This window comes from Dryobates pubescens, chromosome 13 (genome assembly GCF_014839835.1).
Source record: "Dryobates pubescens isolate bDryPub1 chromosome 13, bDryPub1.pri, whole genome shotgun sequence".
NCBI lineage: Eukaryota > Metazoa > Chordata > Aves > Piciformes > Picidae > Dryobates > Dryobates pubescens.
The window spans coordinates 3,527,179-3,554,923 of record NC_071624.1 but is presented as its reverse complement, the minus strand read 5'-3'; the positions used below and the strand labels follow the sequence as shown (position 1 = coordinate 3,554,923).

Here is a 27,745-nt window from a genome sequence, read left to right as displayed (position 1 = left end):
ACATTCTGGTATTTCCCTTCCAGAAGGATGAAAAGAGGGAGAAAGAAAGATCAGGAAAACACTAAGGGACTAACATTGCTGTGTACAGCAAGGAGAGAAACCTGCTGAAGGCTTGCCCTGCAGAGACAGCCAGAAGGCACTGGCAGGCTCAGTCCCAATGCAAACAGACACATTTCTATGTAGCAGTGAGGCAACTGAGCTGATTCTGAGGATTACCCACCCACTAGCCACCCAAGCAGCAGAGGTATCTTCCTGCTTCGCAGTCCTCAGGTTGCCAGCAACTTCCCCACCATGGGCTGCCCTTGGTTCTCCCAGGGAAGCACAGGGACAGGGGAGAAGCCCTGAAGAGCATACAGGCACAGGCAGGCTCCACAGAGAGTTGCTCAGCCATGCCCCAACACAGCTCTTCCATCACTGTGGGGAAGGGCCCCCAACACCACAGCATCCTCACACTGCCTGGCTCCAAGATGCCAGGCTGGCCCCTCCAGGGCGATCCAGCAGCTGCCTCCCACAACTGACAGCTTCATGGAAGTCATATGCTTTTCATTCTGAACAAACACACATTTTACATATTAGAGGTAAAAGATTTTATTATCCCATAGATTTTTCCTAAGAAGTAAGAGTCCTACCAGACAAAATATACAAAGCATCTTATGTTTTCTTTCTAGACAACTGCATTCTCATCTTATGAAACAATGACCACATTAGTTCACCCGAAAGAGCCAAGGTTTGTCCTTATAGCTGGGGGATTGCACAGAGTTAGCATATTCAATGCCAGTTAATTCATGCAGAATCAGAAGGAAGGGGAAAAAGATCTGTGTGCTCACCTGGGTGCAGGCTTAGGTTCCTAGAAATCAATAGAAACGCAGGGCTTAAAATTACCAGTTTGTGACACTTCCATTAAGTAAAGAATTCTCTGACCCTCTTCTTGTCATCTGCTCCACAATGAAAGGTCAGGGCTAGCAGCAAGTTACTGCTGGAAACACAAAATGCTAGAAAAGCAAATACCCCTCTGTCAGTGGGACATTCTCCCTACTGACCTGCGTGAAGCACACACAACTCTTCGTTGTACATGAAGCTTAAAGCGGAATGAAACCACAGCATCCTCCTCTACCTGTTAGAACTTAATGTTTATAGTTGGCTATGTTTATATATATAAAAAACAATTCTCAGCCACTAAGGACACACTAATTCCTATTGCATTCCATCACCAGTCTGAGATCTTGTTTAATTCTCACATAATGAAATCCTACTATTGTTATTCAAAAGTTACCTTCTAAAATACATCAACTTTTTTTGGTTCTGCTGAGTTAATGATTGTACTTGCATTTATTTTATCCTTCCTCTTCTCAAACAACAAGCTCGTTTCAACAGATGGTGAACAAGTCCAGATTTGCTGGAAACCAGTTAAAAAGAATGTGCCAAGTTGAAACTCACCCCATTCTTTCAAGCCAAAAAACTGCCTGCATTTCAAGAACCTAATTAGTTTTAACTGTATTTATGGAACAGAGGGAAGAATATTTAATTACTCTGCAATTCTTCTGTCTGATGATCAATAGAAACACAGTTTTGTTCACACAATTGCTCTGCAGTGTATAGATCAGCTGAATCTTGTCTTGTATCAATATCTGTACTACAACGGTGCCTGAAGATAATGTGATACACTGCTGGACTACAGCAAATACGATCAAGACAGCTTTCAACAGGGGAGTGATAGAAGAATACATACTCTTTAAAAAAGACTAAACAATCCACTTCTGCACTTGCCAGTAACTACCAGTTCTGCTGCTGACACCATTCTGTATGTAGGCATGGCACCCCCCTGCATGCAGATGGGATCTCAACAGCTTGGGAAGACAGACTCATGTGAACATAACTCATCTTCCCAAGCAAGCAGAGCTGGCTAGGAAGGACACATGACTGGAGTAAACCACCCAGCTCCACCCACATTCGCAGCCTAAAGGTAGGACATCAGTGGAGCTCTGGTACCTTGCATCAAAGATTCACCTCTTGTTTAACTGGACAAAGTGTCAGCAGGTTTGCCCAGGATCCCCAGCAGCTGTAACCATGTGTTAGAGAAGAGGCTACACAGCCTTGCACTTCACACTTGGCTTTGTCATTCATGTCATTCCTACCCCACCTCACTGCCCCTTGCCTTGGCCTCCTGCCCACCCTGAACACCCATCAGAATACTGTGCACTGCTCAGAGGATCAAGCTGAGCCATACCGCCTTCAGGAGACCTGGTGGGGATGAGTTCAGGAGCCGGTCACTAAAACAACACTTAGTGGTTTCTCTCTATGCTTGAAAACCTGGTCTTCAGAAGGACAAGACACAGCAAGCTGGGACCACCACAGCACGGTTGAGGCAAACCCCCTCCTTCTGCTGAGCTTTATGTATCACCTTGTCTGTAGCCTCACAACTATTCTTCAGCTAAGTGCATCTGGAAATTGCTCAGCCAGGAAAAGATCAACTATTCCCAGCACTCCTATTTCTCAGCCATCCCTTTGATCTCAAACCTGCTCCCAAAAGAGATTCCCATCCTGTTGTGTGAAAGAAGCTGCATTTACTCCCAGGTTATCCTTGACCACTGTGTAAATTTAAGCCCAGCAAGTGTATCAGGTAGGTATCAGGGAGAGAAAAGAATCCACTGTGTGGACATAATGGACCCAAGAGGTTAAAGCTGCACAAGCAGGGGAAGGAGTAAAAAAAGTAAGACAGATTACCATGTCTAAAGAGAGGGTTGAGAGCATGTGTGTGCATGTGTGTGCAAGCAAAGCCAAGGAAGGTTACATCTGGAAAGTGGTTTCATGACTTTTTGCAGATGACAGTTTCGACCACAAAAGTGTTTTCAAAGTGACGAATACGATGACAGCTTCCAACCTCGCGTCGACTGATACCTGGAAGTGATTGAAAGACAGGAGAGAGGAAAGTCAACAAATGATACTCTGCAGCAACTTAAGGAAGGAACAACACAGCCTTTATGAAAAGCAGCATAATCTGGTCTTTGGAAGAACAGCTCAAAGCCATGGTCCTGTGATAAGAGTCACTGTGAGATGGGGGGGACACCTCAAAACCACTTGATATCAGCTGGCAGCACCTCAGTGTTATCTCAGAGACCGGCAAGCCTCACAAAACCAGAAGATAGCTGGTACAGAGCACAACTCTAGATGCAGACAAAGAAGGGCTTAAAATCACCACCCCTCTGGCTGCTCATACCCCCCACACACACTGATCCTGCTACAGCTCCATCCTCTCTGGGAAACAAGACATGCTCCCTATGCCCTTGAACTGCAAGACATCAACTCTGGGCAGCTCTGCCAGACAGCAGCTCCCCTCTTATAGCAGATCTGGTGGTGCCTTGCTGACAAGTGCTAGGCCTCCGCAAGAGCAGCAGCCAGCATGCCAACAGCCCCAGGCACAACTGTGAAGCTCCCACTGGAAAAGCACCTACAAACTACAGCCATGGTGACTTCTGTACCCAAGCTCTGCCAACACCCTGCAGCCTCCCCAGAGATCCAAACTCAATCTGACTACAGGTTCATGTTTCAGGTGAGTCTTTATCTGTACCACCATCTAAAGTCAAATAAACACAAATACCGAAATGAAGGATGGGTTTTTTTGCAGCAATATTACCATTTGTATATAAGATGCATATTGCTGATTTTCATTAAATCATTTCAAGGTAGTCCACTGTTCTCTCCTCACAACTTTTCCCATATTATTAGGAATTTAATTAATTAAGGGCAATTTGCAGATCTAATCTGCGCTGAATAGCTGCCACTGAAGAGGGTGTCTCCATTAGGGAAATTTTCCAAACAGTTCCCAACAGCTCTGCTATTAGTTCAGCCCCAGGAGCCCACACACAAATGAATTGCTGGCTCCTGCAACCATTTTCTCAATGTTTCTATTAAGCTGACAGACGATAGAAACACAGCAGCCAGCACCCATTTGCTGCAGCAGCAGCATCCTAGATGAGGATGAATTGGATGGGGAAAAACCTCAAAAGCTCTCCTGTGTGCTTACACCCACAGGCAAACCTCCCCTCTCATCACAAAGATGCCAGCAGGGCAGAGACGATGGCTGCGGTGTGGGGGGAAGCGAGCGAGGACAGCTGAACACGGCCAGGCTCTTACGTCTCCTGGCGCTCCTCCGCTTCAGCCTGTAGGTCTCCTTGCCGCTGCAGAGGCGGTAGATGAAGGAGCCCAGCTGCTCCATGTCATTGACGTGTTCGGTGGCGATCATCTCCTCCTGGATTATGTATGTCTGAGGCAGGTATGTCCCCTTCTGAAATGACACAGTTCCATCCAAATAAAGCACAAGTGGTGCCGTGATCCCCTCCTCAAACAGACCTTTCTTACACATTGCTCCCAGGATAGACAAGTGAGGCTTGAGCAGCCTGGTCTAATAGAAGATGATCTTGCCCATGGGACTAGATGATCTTTAAGGTCCCTTCCTTGAAATTGAGTCCATTGAGTCCATCATCAGTAAATTTGCTGACGACACCAAGCTGGGGGCAGGAGTTAATCTACTGGAGGGTAGAGAGGCTCTGCAGAGGGACCTCGACAGGCTGGGCAGATGGGCAGAGTCCAAGGGCATGAGATTGAACACATCCAAGTGCCGGGTTCTGCACATTGGCCACAACAACCCCATGCAGAGCTACAGGCTGGGGTCAGAGTGGCTGGAGAGCAGTCAGGCTGAGAGGGACCTGGGGGTGCTGGTTGATGGTAGGCTGAACATGAGCCTGCAGTGTGCCCAGGCAGCTAAGAGGGCCAATGGCATCCTGGCCTGCATCAGGAACAGTGTGGCCAGCAGGAGCAGGGAGGTCATTCTGCCCCTGTACACTGCACTGGTTAGGCCACACCTCAAGTACTGTGTCCAGTTCTGGGCCCCTCAGTTTAGGAAGGAGGTTGACTTGCTGGAAGGAGTCCAGAGAAGAGCAACAAAGTTGGTGAGGGGTTTGGAACATAAGCCCTACGAGGAGAGGCTGAGGGAGCTGGGGTTGCTTAGCCTGGAGAAGAGGAGACTCAGGGGTGACCTTATTACTCTCTACAACTACCTGAAGGGAGGTTGTAGACAGACGGATGTTGGTCTCTTCTCCCAGGCAGCCAGTACCAGAACAAGAGGACACAGTCTCAGGCTGCGCCAGGGGAGGTTCAGGCTGGATGTTAGGAAAAAGTTCTGTACAGAAAGAGTGATTGCCCATTGGAATGGGCTGCCTGGGGAGGTGGTGGAGTCGCCATCACTGGAGGTTTTCAGGAGGAGACTTGATGGGGTGCTTGGTGCCATGGGTTAGTTGTTTGGGTGGTGTTGGATTGGTTGATGGGTTGGATGCGGTGATCTTGAAGGTCTCTTCCAACCTGGTTTATTCTATGTATTCTATTCTAAATACAGAATTAACCAGGTTGGAAAAGACCTTTGAGATCATTGAGTCCAACCTATCACCCGACACCATCTAATCAACTAAACCATGGCACTAAGTGCCTCATCCAGGCTCTTTTTAAACGCTTCCATTGATGGTGACTCCACCACCTCCCTGGGCAGCCCATTCCAATGGCCAATCACTCTGTGAAGAATTTCTTCCCCTGGCGCAGCTTGAGACTGTGTCCTCTTGTTCTGTCACAGGTTGCCTGGGAGAAGAGACCAACCCCCACCTGGCTACAGCCTCCCTTCAGGCAGTGGTAGAGAGCCGTAAGGTCTCCCCCGCGTCTCCTCTTCTCCAAGCTAAAAGATCCCAGCCCCCTCAGCCACTCCTTACAGGGCTTTCAACCTAAACCATTCTATGGCACTATGAGAACTGTGAGAAATTCACTGTGTGATGGCTCAAACGCCACTCACTGAAGAAGTAAACTGTCCCATGCTACTAGCACAGTGCACACAAAACAAGTTAGATCCAAAACCTTAATCTTCATGTACATGATGAAGCCAGGGTAGGATCAACCCAGTTATAAACTAACCTTAGTTTTAAAGGAGGACATGTAAAGCTCTAACTCTTGAGATCACAACAAACCCACTTGTAGAGGGATCAAGGCTCAACTGAAATGCCAGAAATGCTACTGAAAATGTGCATTTTACATTTACTTCAAAAGGCAAAACCCAGCCCTGTTCAGATTCTAACAGTTTCCTGAGTTTCCCCTCGGTCCATTCAGCACAGCCACAATAACATCCTACCCTTACAGACCACAGAAATGAGGACTAGAGCTGGGCCATGGGCAACACATGTAGAAACACTGCTCTGCATGACATCAGTGGGCACTTGGGGCAAAGTGAGCTCTGGACACATCTCCATACTCCAGGGATTCTGTCCAGCAACTCTGGGGCAATTCCAGAAGGCAACTCACCTCAAGGATCAAGCTAAGGCAAAGAAGCATGTGTGAGCTTTCTGATGCTGGGATGGAAGCCATTAGGAAGCTCAGGGTGATGAGTGAGGTGCCTGGTGGGGGAGTACACAGCAAAAAGCCACCGGCAGCTAGAAATACAGGGAGAGAGCAAATGGGGTCCTGATGGTACCGCAGGGCTGGAGGCAGCCTCTTTCCCTACATGAAAGGCATCTTCTTGGCAATGAGGACTCTGCACAAGCTGATTCCCAGATGCTCAGGGCATCTTGCAGCTGTCTGGGCATCACTGTGGCAACAAAAAGCTGTGTAACAAGTACAGCTTAGACTGAGAGACACTTCAGAGCAGACTGGATGCTAACTAGGCCATGAAACAAGCAAAAGGGACCAGAAATGAGTCTAAGAACAGTTAAAGGAAGATAAGAACCAACAGATCCTGGAGCCAAAATAAATATAATCAGGGTGGAAAGCAACCAACAACAGCAACATTGCATATACCACCTCATTAGTTTCCACCACAGGACTTGTTATCCCCATAGACATGTACCTGGAAAAAAACTGTCTTTGCTTGGTGCTGTGCTGCTGGGCTGACATAGCCTACTGGATCAATAAAGCTCTCCTCTGATGCTGTAGGACTAGACTATTAATGGAAGTTTTGTACTACACTGACACAACAGTTTTGCAAGAAATTCTATTATTGATTGTCAGTGGGAGACTGCAGGAGAGGGCATGCAGTAAGTGCAGTTACTGGCAGGTGTTGTCATGTTAACACTGGGGGCTGGGGCTCAGGATTTGCCATATCCTTGACATGGTGACAGGACTCAGAGATGCATGCACATGATCCATTTCCCTCACTGTTTTAGATTTAAATAGCTGTGGCAGCTATAATCACCAGGAAATACTGCTCCTCGATTATAGGACTGTGCAGCAGACATGGTATCAAGAGTTTTAGCCAAGAGTTTTAGCAAACTAGAGCACTGAGCATCTTGAGTTCTTCAAAAGATGTGGATTCTCTGTCATTTAACTGGGTCAGCTCCAATTTCCTGCTTCTGCACAGTGGGAAGCATCCCTTCATCCTTTTTTCTCAGCACTTAGACAGCACTATTTGCTAAACCATGATATCTATACAGAATAAAGTCTACAAGAAGCGGCAGGGCTGCCATTTACAGGCAAAAAGTTAGACACAAGAGGCCTGGTAACACATAAATGGTGACAGCAGCACCAGGATCTGAGTGGGGTCTTGTACAGCCATGCCCACACATGGCAATGCCTGCAGAGCAGGCACAGGGCACACAGCAAAGGGTCACCCCAGCACCAGGCTTGCTGGGAAGGAAAGGGAGCTTCACTAAATCCCTGTGCTGCCCAAAAGCTATCGTTACTTGCTGGACCAACATTCGGTCCTGGAAACAGGTCTGAAGCCATTGAACATCTTCAAAACTAAATCTTCAGCTGAAAACTGGTCTCATTCATTGGTGACTTGACTGGACTCAAAGGAGCACAGAAGGTGAAAGTAGGCATAAGAGGAGGAAAGCAAAGGTCTCCAAGTCCAAGGACTCATCCATCATTCAAAGAGGAGCATTTCAGAGCATCTCGACAAGTTATCAGGTGACAAAGAGAAAAATCTGCCCCTGCTGCCTGACACCAGCAAGGCTGTATCTGTGAACATGAGGATCACAGGCTCACAGAACAGTTAGCTGGGGAGTGGTCCCAGCCACACCCACCCTGCTCAAAGCAGGGGCAGCTAGGAGATCAGACCAGGTTCCTCAGGGTTTTATCCAATTTGGTGCTTAAAACCTCCAATGAATTCAAGGAGGCAGCATAACCTTCCTGGGCAACCTCCTCCACTGCTTCTGTTCTCATGGCAAAAAACCTCTTCTGAGCTCAAACCTAAGCTAAACACTTGAAAAATGAAGTCTCTAAGGTGCACATTAAACACAGACAGAATGAACATTTATCCATCCCAATAATCAGGAAGTTTTTTAAACCCACATGTGCTCTGCACTCTCTCTAAAGAATCAAACACCTAAGACCATTGTAACTGCATCTTTATCCCCTCTTCAATTTAATTTCTGATAAAACACTGACTGTGGTTTTAGATTCCTTGGTTTAGGATGTGCCCAACATTCCCAATAGCTCACTTTTATTTTGGGGGCTCTGCTATCAGCTTGAGCAATCCTGCCTTTTCCACTTCCCTCTGCCCCAGGAACCTGTCAACTGTCGTGGTCAGAAGCTGTGGCTGGTTTGGAGCAAGTTGTAAGTAAATGTGTGTTGTATCCCAGCAGGGCTTCCAGCACACTTGCCAGATGGCTGCAGTGCATGAAAGTGCAAGGACTGCTATGAAACAAACTGGGAGTTTGACAAGGGATGGAGATCAGGCATTTCTCAAGGCACAATCTTTTGCCTCTGAGTTTATTCTCCCAGAAAACTCATCACACTGTGCAGCAGCGAGTGAGCAAAGGGAATTTAAGAAAGAACTAGATTGGTTTAGCTTTTCTTTCTTTTCTTTTAAACAGACCCTTGCAGAAGGGAGTAAAGATTTAGGCTCAGTGGTATGCTTTATCTGCAAAAGACTGAGATAGATATTCACTTTCTGCAGTCTTAAAAACCCTCTTTTTTTTCCCTGCTGTTAAGATTAATAGCAGTCCTATTTTAAGAGGACTGCATTCAGTCTATGCTGTACCAGCATGGGCTTCTGAACTGAACAAAACTGCTGGTGCTAAACCCAATTAACACTGGCTGTGACCAAAACTTCACGAGCCTGAGTCTGGTGTTGCAGCTTGCAACAGGGGACAGTGCAGATTACCCCATAAGAAGGGTGAAAGCAGAAGGCCTGGTAGTCCACAAGGGACACCAAAAGCTTTGCAAACAGCAAGCTGCATCAGTAACCATGACAAGAGTGAAAGGAAGGAGATTTTTCTTTTTTCCCCTTCATTCCTAACACCACAGAGAAGGAATTTGCTGTGCCACCCTGGCCAGGTTGGTTTGTCATGCCGATGCTACCATGCTGTCTGCAGAATTAGTATCTCGGCTAAAACTGCTTAAGCCTTCACTCTGCATAAAGGCTCAGCTCTGTCAGGGCCAAGGCTTATTTCCACAGACACAGGCCTTTTGATTTCCCACGAGCTTCCAGCTGGCACCCATGAGCCAACTCCAGAGAAGCATGCAAAACAAGCGGGACTGTGGCTGTACCTTCACGTTAACCAGCAGCTCCCACAGGTTGCGAGGAGGCATCACGATGGTGGTGTTCAGCTCGATGACGTAGCACTTATCCAGCGTGATGTCGTGGTAAGCTGTCAGACCCTGCAGGCCAAGCACAGAGGTTAAGGAATTGAGCCCTTCACAATGAAATGTGGCTGTGAAAATGGGTGGAAAGAGGGAATTCAGGGAAGACAAGAAATGCTTTAAGCAACAAACTTGTCCACAGACCTCCCTACCATGGCATGACAACCAGGTTGGAACATTCTCAGAGAGGGCTCTGGGAAGAAGAGGTCAGTAACAGTAGAAGTCTGTGACAATCACCACAGCACTGGGCCACAAGCACCATGCTGGTGCAGCTCTGCTCAGCCCTGTGCAGTGCCCCAGAAAGCCCCAAGATGTTCTTACTCGCTGGAAATCATGGATGATATCCGCAGGGTCGCTGCCACCAAACTGGGGCACTGGGACATTGATTTGCTCATAGTTCTCCTCGATGTAGATCTTGACATCTTCGTGCAGCTCCAGCTGCCCTTTGAATGGTGAATAGAGAGAGTCCTCGTACAGCACACCGCAGTGAAAGACGCTCTCACGGGGCAGCTGTGGGGACAAGAGCCAGGTGGGGATACAACACTCACACACCCACCAACAACTACAGCAAACACAGGAAGAGATGCACTCACACTGGGTAAGCACAGCCCTTGCACAGACATGCTGGAGAGCACTTCGAGATCGATCTTTTCACCAGAAACCATTCCTGATGAAGACAGTGTAAAACACCCTTGTGACATGACCTTGTGACTTCCTGCTAGCCAGGTCCAAAGGGAGTAAAAGATTTCTGATAGGATTTCACAAAAGGGGAATTCAGAAGTGCAAATCAGCTGTCTGTAGGCTCTTAAATCTCATGATCAGGCCAGTCACATCCCTACACAGACACAGCTTTCAGTAACAGCATTTTTCTACATAAAACATGTAAGCTTTGTGCAAGTAGAGTATCATTTCTAGAAGAACTTGTAGGTTTTACATGGCAAAGGCACCAAAACAAAGCAGCTTCACCTCACTGCAAGCTCACTGAGAGCTGCTGCTCTCCAGGGCTCCAGAACCACAAGGTACAGGCAAGAGAGCTAATGCAGTGTGAGCAATCAAACTTAAGCAGGGATGAAGTGCAGCTGCTGGAGCCTAAGACACAGAGGACCCATTGCCTTGGTCTGCAAAGCACTTCTGACCATGCTGAATGGGCTTTGCTGTGCAACTGGCTATGAGCTGTCACTGGAACAGGTTGCCCAGAAAGATGGTAGGTGCCCCATCCCTGGAAACGGCCCTGAGCAACCTGCTCTAGATAAAAATGTCCCTGCTCACTACAGGGGTGGTGGACTAGATGACCTTTAAAGATCCCTTCCAACCTAAACCATTCTGTGATTTGGTATTGCAGGCAGGCTGTTGAGGTGACAAGAGGTAGCCCCAAATGGACCAGCGAGCGCTTCCCAGTACTGTTCAGCATGGACTGAGGGTAGGTTATCAGCTGGGTGATGGACTGAATGCTGCCCATAATCTGGTCAATAACCTTCCCTCCATGACAGGGACTTCTTCTTATAAGAAAGGGTCTACAAAAAGCTGCTCTGCAACAGAGTCCTATCACAGAGACATGTGTGTGAGGGTTGAACACCCATACAGCTGTCATGGGGTTTCCAGATCAGGTATAAATGAGCACAGGTAATAAAGCAAGATTACAAATTAATTTGACACAAGAGAATTTGTGGCACAAGGGAGTGTATAAAAGACTATACTGCTGAGTGGATAAATGCTGGCTGCAGACACAAAGGTGGTCCTAGGAGAACTCATTCACTAATTGCTGCTCCACAGCAGAATGAGGACTTCAGTGCCAGTATATGCTCTGGGGTTTCTTGGCTAAACACTCAGCAAGTCAGGGAGCTCAGCAGTTTCTTCTGTAAAAAGCACCTCTGCCTGGTCTCTTTTCTGATGCTCTCACCCACCACAATGCCCAGCACCTAAGCCAGCCCAGGCTCTGCATGGATGACAAGGAAGAAAATGTGCTGAATTTAACAGAGGCTGAGAGCACACCTTCCACACCATCTCCCACTTACTTTTCACTTCTTTGCTTGCTTTATTAATAGCAGCACCTATTTTTGTTACACCTACAGAGTTTTGCTGTGCTAGGGCCTCAAAAGCCCATAGCAAAAAGCTGCTCCCTTGCCTCTACCGCCTTGCTAGAACAAGGACTTGTTCTCTCCTCACAACAAGCCACACTTACAGATAGCTTTTCCTCTGACAGCAGTGACTTTGGGTTTAAAAGGTAGAACTGGCAGATTATTTTTATGGGGTTAAAAAAAGCCAAGAAAGGTAAAACAAAACCACAAGGGAGGGGTGTGGAGGGCTTCTGGAATGCCCTTTCTGGCAGTTGGTGTGGCAGTGAGCCTGAGCCTACCATTTCACACATGCCTTGTCTGCAGTGCCCAGAGGATTGGCTCCTAAGTTACCATGGAGCAAAGGAGTAAACAACAGCACCACCTATTTCAAAGGTTGAAGCAGCTTGGCTGGCTGTTCCAGCTGAAGAACCAGCAGTCCTTCCCAACTCATCCCTACCTGGGTGATGAAGAAGTATCTGTACACATACATCGATGCAAAGACCAAGCCCAGGAGCAGGACAAGGAGACCCATGGTCAGGTAGCACACCCCACTGAGTGATGACCTTCGTCCCTGCACAGTGGGAGCTGGCTCCTCCTGTGAGACAAAAATGAGAGCACAGGTCAGCTGCTGCTGCAAGGGATCAGGAAATCCACCACATTTTATGCAAAGGCCACACAGGGGGTTGTGATGTGCAAATGAAGAAGGCAGGCACCATCCTGCAAAGCAATTTCACATCTGACAGCATCCTGGTAAAACTCCTCATGTGCATTTTGCTCTCCTACAACTCCCACAAATTAAAACAATGTGTGTATGAACATAGACACATAGATGGACACTCTGCTTCTCACCAGCTGCACAGAACAAAGCCCAGCTTTGTTTCAGTGGCCAATAAGGATCAACTGAAAAAAAAAGGGCAATCAGAAACTAACAGTTCCTGGCCACAGAATGTACCAGTATTTATGTTGTACTCCAAAATTTTTGTTGAAATGCTGCCATTCTTGCAGAACTTTTCAAAAGGAACTTTTGAGGTTGAAATTACTGGTCTCAGAAAGGTACCTCCTGGCCCTGCTGAGGTAAGCTTACCCAAACAACTGCATAGATCTCAATTTCACTTTCAAGCTGATTCCTGCACACCTTCCAGGAATACTGTCAGAGCATCAAACCCCTCCACATCTACTGTTTTCAGTGTTGCCAGCCTACACAGACAGTAGCCAGCTCACCACGTTACAACCTTCAAAAAGCAGGGCAGTGAAAAGGCAGAGTTACCCCCTGTGGACCACTCATCCCAGTCTATGATGCTCTTGTTATAAATACCAAAATAACCCTCCAAAATGCTAAGCAGGAGGATGTAAGGCCTTTCAGAAGCAGATGAAAAAAGCTGGTTCAGAGATGCCCCAGTTTCTGCAGAGAGAAGCTGAAAGCTGCCCTCAGCTGAGCAGACAGGCAGGGGAGAGAGGTGCCAGGGCAGGCTCCTGCAGATTAACTCCCTCTGCACAGGACGTGACCTGAGGGGTTTGTTTAGAACACTGCACAGCAAGCCAGAGACTGGTACAAACTGCAAGAGCAAAACAAAAAGCAAACAACAGCCTCTCATTTCCAAGAAACATCTCTTAAAGAAAGATGTATTTCTCCAGGGTGACATGGTCAAAAATCCACAAGGTGATGCAGATGTTGAAGCCCCAAGGGGAGATAACTCTGGGTCCCTACCACCCTCCAGCACTATGGGACCAGCTCTGCCCAGGGGAGCTGCAGCAAACACCTCTTTTCCCTTTCTCTGCCATGGAGTAGCCTTTGCAAAAGCAGCTCAGTCCCAGGCTTGGAGGCATCAGATTGTTCCTGCCCTGAGACTAGAGCACTCCAGCATCCCCGGGGCACCCATGGGCAGCCTGCCAGGCAGGGGTACTCCCTACCTCCCTGGCACCTGAGCTCTGCTGAGGTGCAGAGCCAGGATCCTGAAACTCCTCTGCTATCTGTTCCAGCCAACACAGACTGCTCCAGCTATTGACTTTTTCTTTCCTACCTACATTCAGGCTGCAAAGACCAAATTGCTTTGGGAGAGCTACAGTTCCAGCACACCTCCAGGAGAAATTAATCTATATTTATGTCTCCTTCATCCCAACTGTTGAAAGACCCACAGCACCTCTGTACACAGCCAGCTCCTAACATTACAGAATCAGTGTAATTGGTTTGCCACTGCTCCACCAGCAAATGAAGAGAAGAGCAAACCTAAACAAATGTCACATTTTAAATTCACTTCTAATATTTCCCTTCCTCTCCTTCTGGAGACAAGTGTCAGCAACTGTATCAAGTCACAAAGAAAAGAAAAAGGAGAAAAAGAGAAAGGGGAGGGGGGGAACCAAACAAAACCACACAACAAAACCAACACATTCCTAGAAGAAATTTAAAGGCTCTGTGACACGAACTGCTAGGACTTAAAGTCATGCTGTATATCAAGTGTTTCACAAAAGCACTTTTCCCCAGATACTTGTAATCAGAGAAAGAGTGCAGACAGTGGAGGTGAAGAGGAACAAAAAGATCTCCTGCTGCTGACACTGAAGTATGGCCAAGAAAGCATTTAATGCTCCACAAGTGAATTACATCTGAAAGGTGCCAGGTGCCCGTGATGGGTAATGCACTGCTCTCTTCCTCAGTGAGCTTCAAGTACTACATCTGTGGAGAGCTTGGGGAGAGGGTTCAGAAGGACACAGCAACAAGGAGGGGAAAAAATACTCCCACTAGAAAGAAAAAATCTGTTTGAAGAATGGTAGGGAGGGACAAATAAGCCCTTGCAACACCATGCAGAGCTACAAGCTGGGGTCAGAGTGGCTGGAGAACAGCCAGGCAGAGAGGGACCTGGGGGTGCTGGTCGACGGTAGACTGAACATGAGCCTGCAGTGTGCCCAGGCAGCCAAGAGCGTCAATGGCATCCTGGCCTGCATCAGGAACAGTGTGGCCAGCAGGAGCAGGGAGGTGATTCTGCCCCTGTACACTGCACTGGTTAGGCCACACCTCGAGTCCTGTGTCCAGTTCTGGGCCCCTCAGTTTAGGAAGGAGGTTGACTTGCTGGAACAAGTCCAGAGAAGAGCAACAAAGTTGGTGAGGGGTTTGGAACACAGGCCCTATGAGGAGAGACTGAGGGAGCTGGGGTTGCTTAGCCTGGAGTAGAGGAGACTCAGGGGTGACCTTATTACTCTCTACAACTACCTGAAGGGAGGTTGTAGACAGACGGATGTTGGCCTCTTCTCCCAGGCAGCCAGTACCAGAACAAGAGGACACAGTCTCAGGCTGTGCCAGGGGAGGTTCAGGCTGGATGTTAGGAAAAAGTTCTATACAGAGAGAGTGATTGCCCATTGGAATGGGCTGCCTGGGGAGGTGGTGGAGTCGCCATCACTGGAGGTTTTCAGGAGAAGACTTGATGGGGTGCTTGGTGCCGTGGGTTAGTTGTTTAGGTGGTGTTGCATTGGTTGATGATTGGACGTGATGATCTTGAAGGTCTCTTCCAACCTGGTTTATTCTATGTATTCTATTCTAACTCTGGAGAAGGAATTAAGGGTGAAAGCTATTCCAGAAGAGCACCATGTATGTGTTCAGTTATGAGGTATCTATTTGCTAGAGCAGCTCTGTGCTCTTAGCTCAGCCAAAGACACAGCAAGACATCCCACCTCTCACCACCAAAGGAGATGAGTTTGGCTTCCTACAAACCATGCCTGGCTTCAGGAAAAGTACCTGAGTCTTGCATTTTGGGAGAAGGCAAGGGAAATGAAGCAGAGCTTTGCCCTGTGGGAAGTTACAAAATACCAGGAAGAAAATGAAAATTACCTTCAAATTCTGAGAGGAAACTAAAACTCAACAGCAACCATTCCAGTGGAGTGGAGATTAAGGCAGTGAGGTTGAAAATGCTGCCAGGCAGGCCAAGGGGAACAAAGCGTTCCACAAAACCCACCTGCACGAACCCTCACTTAAATATGTATTCTCCATCCCCCATCCCAGCAGACTAAAAGGCCACCAGCTTCTGTCACTATGAATTACAATTTAAAAGCACCTACATGTCAGTTGGAACCTTGGCTTTGGGCAGGAGGCATTCTCAGTGCTGACAGCCTGTGGACAGAGCAGTGCACAAACTGCTTTAACAGCACTTCACCTCAGACAAATCTTCACAACGCTGGAAAAACCCAAGAAGCTTCTTCCACAGGCTGTTGCCCCACTTCATGCCACAACATTCCTCCTTCCCATGGGACCACCGCTCCCTGCAGCTGAAACAGGGCTGTTTCAACAAAAGGGAAATACATCCCAGCTGAATTCCATCTTGCCGTAGGAACACCTGCCTGGCTCCCCGGCAAGGGAGTTTTCCCCTAAGCTAACCTAATCATGAAGAGCACCAGGTGGTCCCAGCAGCAAGCTGCAGGGGAAACCATCCTGCCAGAAAGACTCCCAGGACCAACTGGCAAACCAAATCATGCACCATGCTCACATCACATGGCAAAACTTGCAGATCAGCACTGCTGGTCTCCAAGAATTTCAGTGACAAGGAGAAGGATTCTCTAGGCAGCAGGGCTCTCCTGAAGAGCAAGTCACACCTTCAAGATGTGCATTTCCACCAAGGAAGAAGTCAAAATAGTAACGCCCAAAAATGCTCTATGTTCACCAGATGTTTAACAATATTCCCTAAGAATTCATTAAAACCAGGCACTATTCTTGCAGCGAGCCATCCTACTGATTTTCTGCTTCAAACAGCTATGGGGATTATTGGCCACGAGAAATGGTGACAGTTGAGGTCAAAACCATCCCTGGGCAGAGACAGGGACGAGTATTTCAGCTCAGCAAGTGGGCTTTCCATTCCTTTCTTCACTCTTTTATCTATTCCAACAGATGGGCATATTTTACACACAAAGAAACCAATGTAAGACCCTTCCTCTCCTCCTTGGGCTGTACAGAAGATAAACATTTGTTTGTCTCTCCATGAATAAACAGATGGAGAAGTGACAGCAGTGGCATGACGTCCATGACATCCCTGGTCCAGGCACGATGGATATGCATGTGAGGAGGATGCAGGCAGCTCCGATGGTTATCCCACTGCGATTTCAGGGCAGGCAAATTCTGCCACTCCACAGGATGATCCTTTTTCCCCTCCCATCTTGGCACCACCACATTTTCCAGACCCAGTGGCAAAAGCCACCACTTGCTGACCCTACCAGAGGGGGTTGGGCTGGCTCCCTTTCCAGCAGTAAAACTGGAAGAGGCCAATAGGCAAAGCTCTTTCCCTTGCACAGCTTGAGAAGGTACAGCTTGCTCTTCCCCTGTATGGGCAGTAGGGGAAAGCATCCATCTCAGGAAGAGCATCTGTGTGGCTTGGTTTTCTGCCTCATATGGTCCTGCTAATGCTTCATCCCTGTGGGCAAGAGACAGAGGCAACTCCAGCACACAAGCCTGAATAACCAGCCATGCTGACTCGGCTCCAGTTTGCAGGTGCAACGGCTTTGCAAGACACTCAGCCCAGTACCCAGCAGCAGAAAGGATACTGGAATATAAAAAGGAATTCCTTCCCTTGGGTAGGGTAGAACAGGCTCTTCCCTACACTTCCACACTCGCTGCTCTCAGGTCTGGCACAGGAACAGAGCACAGGTGGCAGATACCCAGATGGGAGAGAATGAAGTTATGATACAGACCATTTGGTAGAGGCTTGAAATTAGCCTGAGGCAGGGAGGAAAAAAGTCCTAATTCAGTCTTTGCAGATTTTCTTCAGAATTTCAGGGCTTGCTGAGGACATGATGAAAACGGCTGGTGTCTTATTATCCCTATTTGTTACCAAATGGCTATGGAACATCTCTCCTGCAAGAGAATGGGGGACAGAAGCCTGGCTGTGCTTCACAGGCAAAATATTCTGGTCCATAGCATGGAAACCAAGTCCAAATACCAGAATAAGACAGAGCAGAGAAGTCATCGATGCCTGCCAGGCACTGCCAACGGCACCTAGTGCTGAACCAACTCTCCTGGCTTCACAGTGCTGAGCCTTTGGACACAGCAACAGCAGAAGCTGCAAAACCCAGTGATATGTCACCTCTGGTATTCCTCAGGAATACAGTACAGGGCTGTGAAAAACAGGTATTTCATTCCATTGCTCCAGCATCACCAATGGCTTGCTGACAATGACAGAAGTATGGAAATTTGAGGTGTCACGTCATGCCTTGCTCCTTCCTATGTAGCACACCACCTCAGCAGAGACAGGCTCAGCTCATGCCCTTTCCCTGCTTCTTTGGAAACAGCTCTGAGTTCTCCACAACCCATTTTTCCTGCGTTTCCAAAACACACAGGTCTGAAATCTTTCATTTTAGATGTAGCAGGGCCTGACAAATAGGGGACACAGCTCAGCAAGTGTCTAAATATAGACCCCCCAACAGGCAAAGAACCTTGGGGTGACTAAAAATAGCAGCTGAGATTCTGACACAACTGACAAGTGAAAAGAGAACTGTGATGCAGAGAAAATACTCAGAGGGATGCAGTTTTGAGAGGAGTGCTGTCTGAAAGGCAGCAAAATATGTCACCCCTCTCTGGGAGGTTGCTTGTTTCAAGGGAGCAGCAGCCTGAGCTCTCCACACAGAAGATGTGCTGACATAACTACAGACACTGCCACAACCAGCTGCAGCTTCCTCAAAGGACATTGGCTCTAAATCTGCAAAACCCACATCACAAAATGTAACTGATTTTGCTCTTTACTCATTTCTGCTAACCAAAGGTCACAACGGACTATGGAAACATTACAAAAGCAGCTCAAGGTCTCTACCTCCAGCACATCAAGCCCCATACAATCAAAATCACTTGCAAAATGTAAGGACCTGCAATAGCAGCATCTCCACCGACTTCAGATGGAGAAACCTCACAACTGACCGTTGGAAAATTGTGGTGCTGCTGCACTGGCTGTAAGCTGGTAAGGACTGATCTCTCCTGTGAGGTGCCAGGCTTGGATTTCAGTGCCACCTCTTGGAAGAGTGACCCCCAGATCTGCATTGACAGAGCTTGCTCTTCCCACGCAAAGCAAAACCTTCCCATCACCTGTGTCCCCCCCAGACAGCATCCCTACTGCCCAAGGGTTCCAGCACTTAATGCCACTGTCCTGCATGATAAAAAGCACCGGAGAGTTTGTGGGATAAATCGTAGGGCAAGGAGATTCACACCTGCCTCCCAGAGACAATCACTCCCCTATTTAGGCATTCAAAGCCAGGGAAGCTCAAGTCCCTGAGTCCACAGGGATGGCCAACCAGAGTTTGAGACTGGAGCACTTGCCAAGCTAGAGCTCTGGAGAAGGAAAACGAGAGACTATGCCCAGGGAAAAGGCAGATGGAGGAGGACAAGGAGAGAGGAATAGAGAAAAACAACCCACTGCAGTAAAAGCAGTTCATCATCGCATCCACCAAAGCAGCTCCCACGCGCTAAAAAAGGCTCCTCTGCCAGGTAACACAAAATGAGTCCTGTCCTCAGGAGCAGTTAAGCTCCGAAGCAAGAGAGGGAATAAAAAGAGGAGAAATAGTCGGTAACACTAAGTGCCTGGGCAATCACCCCAGCACAGAGTCAGAGAGGTCAGTGCTCAGCGGTGGCAATGAGAGACTTCTGAAAGAGCCCAGTACCTGGAAGACCTGGAAGTGAAGTCCTTCCAGGGTGAAGAGCATTTCTGATACTTTAAGTTAGAAAAGAAAATAATGTGTGCACTCATGGAGGGAGGGAAGGAGAGACATACACACACACATATATACGGCGCACAGTTTCCAAGGCAACTGAAGTCCCCACACACAGTATTTGAGCAGTGCTTGTGCAGGGCACTCAGAGCACTACAGAGAACACAAGTGATGGAGCTTGGACTCAAAGATGCCTGGAAGCCAAAAAAAAAAAAAGGGGGAAAAAAAAAGAAACAAAAGAAACACCACCCAAAGCCTGTAATTAAGACACTATCACAGCCGAAGGCAAAAAGGTTGCAATAAATGAATCTAATCACATCTTTAAACGACACCACTGCATGTGACTAGCAACAAAGCCACCCGCCTCGAGAGTCACTTTGGAGCACTGGAAATTGGAATATCAAAACCCAACCACTGGCTAATTAAACCCCCCAGCTTTATTGCTGTATGACAAAGACAGCAGGGTGTTAAAAATGCAGCTGAGCATGTGGGAGCTCCTAAGCACCCGGTGATCATATTTTCCTTCTCTCCTGTCAGCAACAGCGATATAAACTCCTCTCTTTTTTCACTTTTCCATCCCTTTCTGGAGCTAAGGGGCTGTTTCTCCTCCCTCTTTGCACAGGGGTGAGAAATTAATTTCCATATTTTATTTTATATTTTTGTTTTGGCACAGGCACAATAACTTCCAGCTGGAATTTTTCCAGCCTCCCTCTCCTGTTTCCCAGGAGTAAAACCATTCAGAGCATTAGCAGAGCCAACACAGCCCCTTGTGAAAATAAGGCTTCTCTCACCAGGCACATAGCTAAAGCCCCAAGCTGAACAGGCAGGCAGGGAGAAAATAAAGAGCTGTGATAAAGAAGCAGAAAATGTCCCAATCTGGGTGTTTAATGGCCTGACTGCTAAATACAGTTGGATAAACACAGCCTCATTTCCAGAAATCAATAGGAGCTGCCTCCACTCACTGTGACAATGGGGAAAATCAGTCCCTGCCCCAAGGCAGATCCACCACCACAACTGAAAAGCTCTGGAGCACCTGGGCAGACCTCACTTGGGAAAGGGAAGGAGCAAGTACAGCCAGGTGAAGACCAAGGGGTCTGAAGTGGAAGGTGGCATTAATAGAATGGGAATTCTTCCGAGGAGAAGAACAAAGGTTAAGCTTTGGCATTAGGTTTCTAAACCTATCTAAAGAAATTAAAGACAAAAAGTAGCTCATGCCAGAGTGAAGTACAGTGGTGCTCTGGAATAGGGGAAGCTCTTAAATCCAGGGACTGGCAAAGTTAAAGACAGAGTCTTGATTTAAAGGTAGAGACATGAAGGTGGGCAGATGCCTGACCCCTTAAAAGACCTTTGACCAGAATGTCAAAAATTGAGGCAAGGAAATGCCAACAGCTTTCAGTTTGTTCTTGGTATAGACGAGTCTTTCCTCACGGTGAAGAGAAGCTGCTACCAGCTGCCCACAAAATCAGTCTGCTTGCTTCCACTCCATGGCTTGGGAAGAAGTGAACTACAAGCCTGACTGCCTACCAAAGTGACAAGCTGTCCCATGGCAAGACTGTGGCATCTCATGTTTGGGGTCCCAACAAATTTAAATCTATGGCACTCACCTCTGAGCTTCTACAGGCAGGGAGGCAGAGATAGTCAAGAGTAAATTCACAATTGTGGATGTCACCAAGGGCAAGCCCAGCACTGCTGATCTAGTTATGGCAAATGAAGCCATTGCTGTCCCACCTCCCTCATCCACTAGAGGTGACTGATTTCAAAAGCCTGTCAGAAAGGAGCGGACAGCCATTCTAAAGATGCTTATGAGCTGGAACAGCCAAGGCACTGCCTTGTGCTGGCTCTGCAGACCAGAGGAGCCAGCAGGGTCATAAACCTATACTCTTTGGTCCAGCAGAGTGGTCAGAGTGCAGTGTTTCCAGGAGTTCAGGATGAAGCATCTTAACAAGGAAACAGGTTTCAAGTTACATTTGCCTCTTCCCTGAAACTCAGGACTTTCACAGCGTCACATCATAAAATGAAGTCACTGCTCCCTTTCAGACCACTAACAGAAATCATCTCTTCTTCCAGCAGCAGCATAGGAGAACACCAACAGGCAGTCCTATGCTCAAAAATCTGCCACAAAGAAATAGCATCTAGTTCAAAAACGGTGAGGGAGAGGAGGCACATTTACCCCTCTCTGCTTTATTGTCCAAACTGGCTTTAATGGCAGGGCATGGCAGTAAGGAAGACAACTCTGCAATGCAACTGCACAGGGAGGAATTAAAGAAAACCAAAATCCTTCACATTGTCCTCCCTCAAAGAGTAACACTGGCATTAAAACACCAATCAAAATATGCCTAACTTCCCACACATCACCTGGGAAGAAACTACTTGTCCAGAAGTGAAAATGCCTTTTCCATCTCCTGTAAACCCCCTAATGAGCGAAGAGTTAGTAGTGTTAAAAGCAGGAACAGCCAAACTATGCACAAGGACAACTCATCCTCCCTAGAGCCTTCTCCTTTCCAGACCTGGAAGTAGTCCTCTGCTTATCACTTCACAGAACAGGGCTTCTTAGAGCAGAGCAGAGAGGGCTCCTGTCCTACAGAGCTGCAGTATTGATACATGCAGCATATGCACCAAAACCTCACCCTCATACTCACATTTGGCTGATTTGCACCCTTTAAAACAGCTCCTTTTTAAGGATATTTCTTGGATTTCTGTGTTTTGCCAAAGACATTGCTGCACCCAAAGCAGGTAAAGGCAACAGGCTCTTACCATATAAAGAGCACCCATGTACAGAGCTGCTTTGGCTGCAGCTCTCCTCCAGCTCTGGGAGAGCACACACCTCTAGACAGACATTTCAAGCTTCTCTCTCTCCTGCTCTTCAGTCTCCATCTTTTTGGTGAAATTTTCTGAACTCAGTCATGTTTCTATCATTTCTGCTAGAAATAGTAATTCCTTCTCATAATCCCCCTGCCAGTATCAGCTACATCCTCTGTCATGCTCAGCTGGAATATCAAATATTCATGTCCAGAATCCAGTAAGATACCCAAGTGCAGTACTTTCTAGAGCAGATCCTGTCTTGAGATTTTTTTTTCCCAGTTTAGCTCTTTTCCTCCACTTCCAAGGCATCCACAAACCATGGAGAACTGAGAATCAGTAACAACGCTTCTTTTATGCTGAAGACTCCATGCGCAAAAAGAAGTCATCACTTCAGCCTACATGGATATGGAAGGGCTGAGCAAAGGCCAGAAATAAACTCCTGTTACAGGAAGCTTCTTCCAGTTAATATCTATGATGTTTAGGCCCCTAAGCAAAGGCCTGGTGAGAACAGCCCAGAAGCATGAAGCCTGGACTCAAACCACAAATATGTCAATGAGTATAACTAGTCTACATTGCTGCCAGCTACTTTTTCTCCCTTTCTCTGAATTTACAGCTTGCTTTGTGAAAAAGCCTGTTCAAAAGACTGTTCCTCACATCCCCTTCCCTTGCCATCTGTCTTCCACCTCACAGCATTCTGCAAAGAAGCAGCTCACAAAACCCAGCACTGCATTGGTACAGCAGCTTCCACCAGCCTTACGGAGCCAGCAGAGATGCCTGCATGGCCAGTGAGAGCCACTCCTCCTGCACTTGCCCCATGCACTGGAGACCAGCTCTGGAACATCACTGTTCATGATGCACCAGTACCTCCAAGAGACCAGAACGAGCATTTCTGCCTGTGCTGCTCTGACCTGCTGCCACCTCCCATGAAGCACATATCCTCTTGGGCTTGCTCAGGTGGATGCTAAGCAGTCACAGCTCACTATGGCCACCTGAGTGCAAAACAAGGCAGGGGAGCAAGGGTGCAGCAACAGCCTGAGCAGAAAGATGTTACCTGTCTGTTAAGAGCTCTGCATTCACTGGACCTCCTCCTCACTCAAGAATTTCTGGGCACCACAGAGGCAGCTGCCCTCTCAGGAAGCATGCTCCCCAAGAGGTTTAGGGCTTTCCCCTGCAATTTCTATAGAAACAGGGCACCCATGCTCAGTGCAGGAGCTGGCTGCCCAGGGCTGGCAGCAGGGAGGAGGCTGGAATAGCTAGGTCATCAGTTCCCTGAGGAGCAACAGCCCTGCAGCCAGGAGGCTGAGGCACCCCACCAGACAGAATACAGAATTAACCAGGTTGGAAAAGACTTTCGAGATCATTGAGTCCAACCTATCACCCAACACCATCTAATCAACTAAACCAGTATCACAGTATCACTAAGGTTGGAAAGGACCTCAAAGATCATCAAGTCCAACCATGGCACTAAGTGCCTCATCCAGCCTCTTTTTAAACACCTCCAGTGATGGTGACTCCACCACCTCCCTGGGCAGCACATTCCAATGGCCAATAACTGTGAAGAATTTCTTCCTAGCATCCAGTCTAAACCTCCCCTGGCGCAGCTTGAGACTGTGTCCTCTTGTTCTGGTGCTGGTTGTCTGGGAGAAGAGACCAACCCCCATCTGGCTACAACCTCCCTTCAGGCAGTTGTATACAGCAATAAGGTATCCCCATAGCCTTCTCTTCTCCAGGCTAAGCAACCCCAGCTCCCTCAGCCTCTCCTCATAGGGCTTGTGCTCCAGACCCCTCCCCAGCTTTGTTGCCCTTCTCTGGACATGTTCCAGCAACTCAACATCTTTCCTAAACTGAGGGGCCCAGACCTTTTTCACAGAGTCACATGGAGAAGACATGGAGTAACAGGTTGAAGTTACTCTGGAGAGATTCTGAGTGGACACAAGAGGGAAATTTTTCACAAGGATAATCAATCATGGGAATAATCTCCCCAGGGCAACAGCAGATTTCCCAACATTGGGCACCTGTAAGATTCAGCTGAACAGGGTGCTAGACCACCTTGTCTAGATTGTGCTTTGCCCTGGAAAGGTGGACTGGACAATCCTTAAGGTCCCTTCCAACCTGAGATTCAGTGATACAGTGATCTGGCAGAGCCCTTGGCCAGGGCAGCTGAGCAGCCAATCTCCACTAGGCACAGAGTGAAGGGGATAAGAGGCACCTCTTCACTCCAGCACTCACCATTTACACCTCATGAAGCAGAAGATTTTAATGAAACCCTCTCTCCTCTGGTTCTTGCACTGCCTCTGAAGAATATCAGAGGTATTTACAAGGAATCAAAAACAACAACAACAAAAAAACCCCAACAAACCAACCCAAAACCACATTCTGACTGCAGATCTCCCTGACTGGTTTTACTTGGTTCTGGTGGATTCAAATGTCCATCAGAAATGCAAGGTACATATTTCCCAGAGCAGTTAAAGACACAGCATCTGCATTTACTCCATTTCAGACCGCGGATCTGGAGTTCAGTTAAAATTCACTGGGTACTGTTCTGCATCTGAAAAAATATTTTCCAATTAACAAGAATTATTTTACTGGCTGCATAACCTCAAATTGCCTTCTGCTCAAGGCTGCTACATCCTCCCAGCTCCTACTAAGTGACACAAAGACTGTTCCTTTTATAAGCCCTTAAAATGTTGCAATTGCTTCAAAATGATGTGGATTTTTCTGACAGAGTTCAAGCTGCATATTCTTTCTGAGTGAAACTGAGCTGCACAAGGGAGAAACAAGGCTCAGCACATGCAAGCCTGCTGACAGGACTCCTCACCTACTACTTTTCAGGACACATTAGCATCACAGACATCTTCCTGCCTGCCGCATCTTTGCATTCACAGAGCACCTGCCAAAATTCACAGGCTGCGGAAGCCACGGCTGAATCATTTCCCAGCTCTGGCTCCTATCATTGGGATTGAAGTTGTGAGATCAAAGAGGAAAGGAATGCAGAGCATCTTGTTTGCATGTCACCAATGCCATTCTGCTGCAAGGCAGCCAGAGAAAAACACACACAGACAGGAACTATTTGCAACAGGAGAGAGGACATGGCAAAAAAGCCTGGCTACAGAAAGACCAACCCCACAAGTTGGGTGTTTTTACACAGCAACACATCCCTCAGTACAGCTATGTACAAACTAGACCAAAGAATCCAGTCTCACTGACATGCTGAAAAACAGCATCAGGAAAAGGCCACACTCTTGTCAGTGGACGTGCTGCTCCCTGGACACCCTCTTGGCTGCACTGACTCACCACAACCTGCTCCTGTCCTTCTGTCACTGGGCTTTCACCTATTTTCTTACACATTTGTCTGCTATAATTAAGATACTGTTGAAGGGTCATGTTTTTAAGTTCCTTTGTACCTCATGTGGACTTAAAAGAACAACATCGTGCTCCACCAGGAGTCAGAGAAAGGCCCAGGGCAATGGAAAAGAACCCCAAATTTACTGTTTGCTGCCTAAGCCAATTTCACTCACCCAGCAGGACCAGAATCAGAATAATTCTGACTGCTGGAATTTGGCAGTGCTAGGGATGGAAATAAGCTTCTGTAACTTTAGTTTTTATAATTTTTTAAACTGCTTTTCTCAGTGCTTGTAAGAAGGAGCTGGAGCCTGTCTGAGCTAGTGCAGGACCAACAGAACAACCAAGTTCCCAGCTGCAGAAAGTTGGCTTAATGGCAGCATGGGCTGGAAGTCCAGTGTGACAGTGAAATTTCAGGGTTGGATCTCAAAGCCAGGGAAAAAAAAACCTACCAACTTTTTTTTGTTAAGAATTAAGAAAGATGAAGTCTGGAAATCACCAAAAGATCACAGCTGGACACATTCCATCATTAGAGGTTTCTAATATAGCTCCTAGGTATTAGATTAATAGATGCAATCATGACAGATTGAGCGCATTCAGCCCCTGACAGCTCATCTCAGAGCTGCAAGCACATCCGTGCGTGATGTGAGAGATCACTGTGATATAAGAGACTTCCTGAACTCTCTGCAGAACTCAGCCAGCTCCTGAAGCCCCTGCTACTGAACAGCCCACGCAGGTAATTCCCACTCGCTTGGAAAGGCCATGAGGAGAGATGCTCTGCACTGCTGCAAGAACCACAGCAGAACCACAGCTCCTCCGTAGATTTCTGGGACAGGGAGATACTGGGGTTTGGTAAATGATCAAACTGCATCCACAGCATGAGGCATTTATGGGGAATATAGAAATGCCATTTAATTTCCTCCTCTGACACAGAAGCACTGTAGTAAGGCAAACCTGATGCTTTGGGTCAGGCCCACTCTGAACAACACCCTCCCATTATACAATGTGGCATTTTCCCCAGCAAGTCCATCTTTACTGAAGAAATTGCAAGCTGGGGGCTCTCTAGCTAAAAGAGTTTAAACACACTCAACTCCTGGCCAAACACAACAATGCTGAAGTCACCTTCCCTTCCTTGAGGGGGGCACCAGCTATAGCATCACTGATACAGCATTGCCTCCCCATCACTCACACAGCCTGGATGGGACTTGACATAACACTACCCCAAGGCCTCAGTCATCTGTCAGGGATGCCCCAATGCCTTCATTCACCTCACACCTGGCAGCATCCCAACCTCCACAGGCATGGGCACTCATTCCCCTCTGATACTCATCACCTGAAGCCATCAGAGAAGTTCAACTTCAGCGTGTCAACCCCCATCTTGAACGCTGCAAAGCATCTGAAGAGCGGCATGTGCTGTGCTCCTTGTTCCTCTTACCTCTTCTCCATACCAACCCTAAGCACCTTCAGAGATGTTAGAAGCTGAAATCATTCACTCAGGAATGATCAACCCCAAATTCCATTCCCCCACTAGACCAAAGGGATGAGATGTGATGCCACTTGTCCACGCTACCATTTCCTTCAGAGCCCAGGAGTGGTGCTGCCCATAATGACACAGCTACCCTGCCCCATCTCTCCCTGTTCCTCCAGACTTCGGATGCCCCACACCCATGAGCTGACACCCGTAACACCGGACACCCTCATCCCCCCGAGGGAGCCTCTCCGGACAGGACCAAGCTCCGAGCAGCCCCCCGGTTGCCCGCATGTCCCCTCCAGCCCCATCAGTTCTAACTCGGCAGGAAAGCGAGACAAGGGAGGCCACCCGGCGCACAGAGGGCGATGACCCGCGGGGGCAGCCCGCCCACCCTCCCCCGCCCCGCACTCACGGCGCCCGGGGGCAGCAGCACGGCGCCCGGTGCCCCATCGCCCCCCGCTGCTGCTTTCTCCTTCTCCGGCTTAAGGGCCGCCGGCGGCTGCTGGACGCCGATCTTCACCATGGCCCCGCACTGCTGCCGCTACCCAGCCGCCGCCGCCGCCACCGGCACCACCCCGGGGAGGAGCCGCCGCCGCCCCCGCCCCCGGCGAACACTCGGGGCCGCTACGCCGTGCCGCTGCCCCCGCCCGTGGGACCGCGGAGCCCCGCGCCGGGGGCTGCGAAGGCAAACGGGAGGTTGCGACAGCAAGGCTGCGCCCGGGCCACCGGTAGGCTTCAGGAGGGGCCAAAGAGGGGGAATGCACTGTCTGTGTTTTGGACTATGCAT

The 27,745-nt window shown here is 48.1% G+C and overlaps 1 protein-coding gene across 1 annotated transcript; it reads right to left on the bottom strand.

Moving 5' to 3' along the window:
- Positions 1 to 572: 572 nt before the first annotated feature.
- ITM2C (integral membrane protein 2C) lies at positions 573 to 27,525 on the bottom strand. The gene is made up of 6 exons (XM_054166833.1): positions 27,371 to 27,525; positions 12,130 to 12,267; positions 9,937 to 10,125; positions 9,523 to 9,633; positions 4,135 to 4,285; positions 573 to 2,898 (listed from the first exon to the last, which is right to left on the bottom strand). The coding sequence occupies exons 1-6, from the start codon at positions 27,479 to 27,481 to the stop codon at positions 2,807 to 2,809; spliced, it is 792 nt and encodes a 263-aa protein (XP_054022808.1). The 5' UTR covers positions 27,482 to 27,525; the 3' UTR covers positions 573 to 2,806.
- Between the last annotated feature and the right edge of the window lie 220 nt (positions 27,526 to 27,745).

Coding starts and splice junctions, on each gene's coding strand:
- ITM2C (XM_054166833.1), bottom strand. CDS start 27,481: ATGGTGAAGATCGGCGTCCAGCAGCCGCCGGCGGCCCTTAAGCCGGAG. Junction 10,126..12,129: donor GATACTTCTTCATCACCCAG/GTAGGGATGAGT, acceptor TTGTCCCCACAG/CTGCCCCGTGAGAGCGTCTT. Junction 2,899..4,134: donor GCGGAGGAGCGCCAGGAGAC/GTAAGAGCCTGG, acceptor AATCACTTCCAG/GTATCAGTCGACGCGAGGTT.